The 3,299-nt window shown below is 32.5% G+C and overlaps 1 protein-coding gene across 1 annotated transcript; it reads left to right on the top strand.

Annotated features, from left to right (window-relative positions):
• The first annotated feature begins 417 nt into the window (after positions 1-417).
• LOC149797612 (uncharacterized) lies at positions 418-2,528 on the top strand. Its single transcript, XM_089960445.1, has 3 exons — positions 418-517; positions 1,343-1,573; positions 2,109-2,528. Exons 2-3 carry the CDS (start codon positions 1,352-1,354, stop codon positions 2,229-2,231), a joined length of 345 nt encoding a protein of 114 aa, XP_089816571.1. The 5' UTR covers positions 418-517; positions 1,343-1,351; the 3' UTR covers positions 2,232-2,528.
• The last annotated feature ends 771 nt before the right edge of the window (positions 2,529-3,299 follow it).

Genomic DNA, 3,299 nt, shown 5'->3' with positions numbered 1-3,299 from the left:
GTACTTCTGTCTCTCTCTCTCTCTCTCTCTCTCTCTCTCTCTTCAAATATTTCGTCCTTCTGACTCTCACCCCACCCACCCGTAATTGTCGTCTCTCAATTTCCTTGCAAACCCTGTACAATACAATCAAAAAATGTCTTACACACACACACACACACACACACACACACACACACACACACATATATATATATATATATATATATATATATATATATATATATATATATATATATATATATATATATATATATATATATAATGATGAAGTATTCTTTAAACGTTTGAAATGGTAATATCGCCAAAGTATCTAAATAGGTTCAATTTCATATGATTAAATATTTCTGTTTTAATCATTACTATATTCATCGCCGTTATTGATAATAGTGATGATGGTCCATTTCTTCCCGCAGGTGGAAGTTTTCCAGATACAAAGCCGGAGACGACGAACAGAGTCTATACGGATGTAGGCGGTATCAGGGTGTATGTCATTCGTGGAAATATATTTCAAGAACATGTATGTAACATCCAAAAGCTGTAACTATTTAAGGGTTGAATGGTGATATACCTATCCTATCTGTGTAACACTGCCTTAAAATGACAGGTATTGATTTTAATATGACTCCGTGCTTCATATCTGCGATATGATACCCCAGTACTAGATATACATAATTATAAACTGCCACACTGCAGACATCGTAGCGATATGACTAACAAATTGTTTAGGCTACGTTAAAAATCCAAATCACACACAAAAGAGTTCACCTGACATATTTTATAACAGACTGTGCATACAGTCCATGCATATTCTGTACAGTACACTTAAATTTGTATACATAATAATGTGTCAAATGATAACTGTTTTTATCAAGCACAAATGACAAATACGTATTCAATGACTCTGCTAATATATATATATATATATATATATATATATATATATATATATATATATATATATATATATATATATATATATATATATATATATATATATATATATATATATATATATATATATATATATATATATATATATTCCAGTAGATCTACCTATAAGTTAATTGTTATGTCTTTACGGGTTTTTTTCCCCTTTATTTGCATTGCTTAGTCTGTCTCTGTATTTCATGTATATATTTTTATGTGAATTATTTCAACTCTTTGGTAAAGTAATCTCAAATCAAATCAAGGAAAAAAGAAACTTATGGTATCTACTTTGCTGATCTGCTCAAAAGCACCGAGCCTGTTAATCTAATTAGTATTGATTGATTTGCAGAGAAAGAGTAATTCCGTTCACGAAATTAAAATGGCATGGTTTTAAATAAATAAGTAAATTACGCAGGCTGACGTGATGATTTGGGGGATAGACAGATCATTGGACTTAAGAAAGGGTCGTGCAGCTGAAGCTTTACTGAATGCAGCTGGTGATAACTTACAGACTGATATTAAAAAGAAGTACCCTGAAGGCCTGGCTTCTGAAAATATTGCTGTCGTCAAAGCGGGAAAATTGAACTGCAAAGAGATTTATTTTATTTCCCTGGAGAAATGGAGAGAACAGGCTACACAGCAGAAGGTAACTTTCTTTTTTGAGAAGTTTCATTAATCAATGAATTGATTCGCGAGTTTTCTTGTTAAAAGATCTGTAAATATTATATCCGCAGTAAATACAGTTACTTTATCTGCCTTAATCTAATATTTAGGAGTATTCAAATATATTTGTTATGTGTGTGTGTGTGTGTGTGTGTGTGTGTGTGTGTGTGTGAGAAAGAGAGAGAGGGAGAGAGAAGGGAGTAATGGTCCAAAATAATTTAGGATTAAATTGTAAGATACAATAGATATATGCGAACACAAAAATTCCCCAAAAGACCTTAAAATAAGAAAAGATAAAAGAACTTTATTCAGGGCTCTCTTCTTTCCAATTACTATGATTGCAACAATAATTGATAACATATATTACATTGAAAAAAAAATTTCACTTAATGCATACAGACGCACTTGTTTGTCAGATCCTAATAACACGAATGAAAGAACTAAAAGATGAATAGAATTTTACTAATGCTATGTATTGTACTAGTCTTAGTTCAGATAATCACATGGCTTTGAAACAGGTCCTACGGAATATTATATTGGAGTGCCTCAGTACAGCCAACGAGTCGAAGTTTGCTTCACCAGTTAAGTCCCGCCATCGGATCTGGTTTCCTAGGCTACCCAGCAGAGGTTGTTGCAAATAATATGTTTGAATGCATCAGGGAGTTCAGTCACAAGCACCCGGACACCACTCTGAAGATTGTCACTATTGCAGTTTACAATGGGGACAACGAAACTTACAAAGTATGAATTTGTAAATTAATTAAGGATTTAAGTGCTGCAAAACCTTTTATACATATAATGTTTAGCTTCTTGTGTCAATGTTAAACGACAAAACGTCTTGAAACTAATCAATATGATAATTTATGATACCAATACAAAGACAAATAATTATATGCTTTTATGTACATCTTAGGATGAATCTGGGAATACATGATATGAAAAACAGCCTTATTTCAAACAGACAAGCGACGAAATGAAAACATAAAAGACATTAGCTCAAACATATATGTTATAACTTGCTTTACCATTATTTAGACATGTTTCATTAAATATCAGCTCAAGGCAGAAATGAACTTAAATCTGTAAGATATATATTAAAATAATGTACAGTGAAGAAATATTACGGCTCCATATATATGTAATACTGTAGTTTTATCAGGACATAAATGTTGACATTTACAGTGTTTGACTAACTGAATTGCTATTTCAGGAACAAATTTGCCGTTCCATACTCATTATGGAATTTTCCATTTTAATTATTTAAATTCCAGACATTTACCGCACAGGCGAGAAGTATTGCTTGGCCCGGCAGTGGTACGTTTTTTGTAGTCAAATCGTACTCCCCCCCCCCCTCTCTTTCTCTCTCATTTTGCCTGCACTCATCACTCTAGTCTATACGCACACTAACAAAAGGATGGAACTTAGTCCTTAATAAAGGCATTCGTACGTTGCAGGAATACTTGCTCGGAGTATCAGTAACTCACGAGAACAGTTTCCTTCAAACTAAATGTTTAATCACAAAGGAGCATCATCTGTTGAGCTGTATATGCAAATATAGAAATATAAATGTACGCTTTCTGAATATACACTAATCATGGTATAATAAAACATGCATCAAATATCTAACTTTCTATTTCGGTATGCTTTTAACTATCAGCAAAATCATCTACTCTAGAGTAGAGGAATGGCAGTTTAGACGACTATCTTCA

Source organism: Sinohyriopsis cumingii, chromosome 6 (genome assembly GCF_028554795.1).
Source record: "Sinohyriopsis cumingii isolate HCF-2022 chromosome 6, ASM2855479v2, whole genome shotgun sequence".
Taxonomy (NCBI): Eukaryota; Metazoa; Mollusca; class Bivalvia; order Unionida; family Unionidae; genus Sinohyriopsis; species Sinohyriopsis cumingii.
Note: the sequence above shows the minus strand (reverse complement) of the source record. Positions and strands in the feature narration are given on the sequence as shown.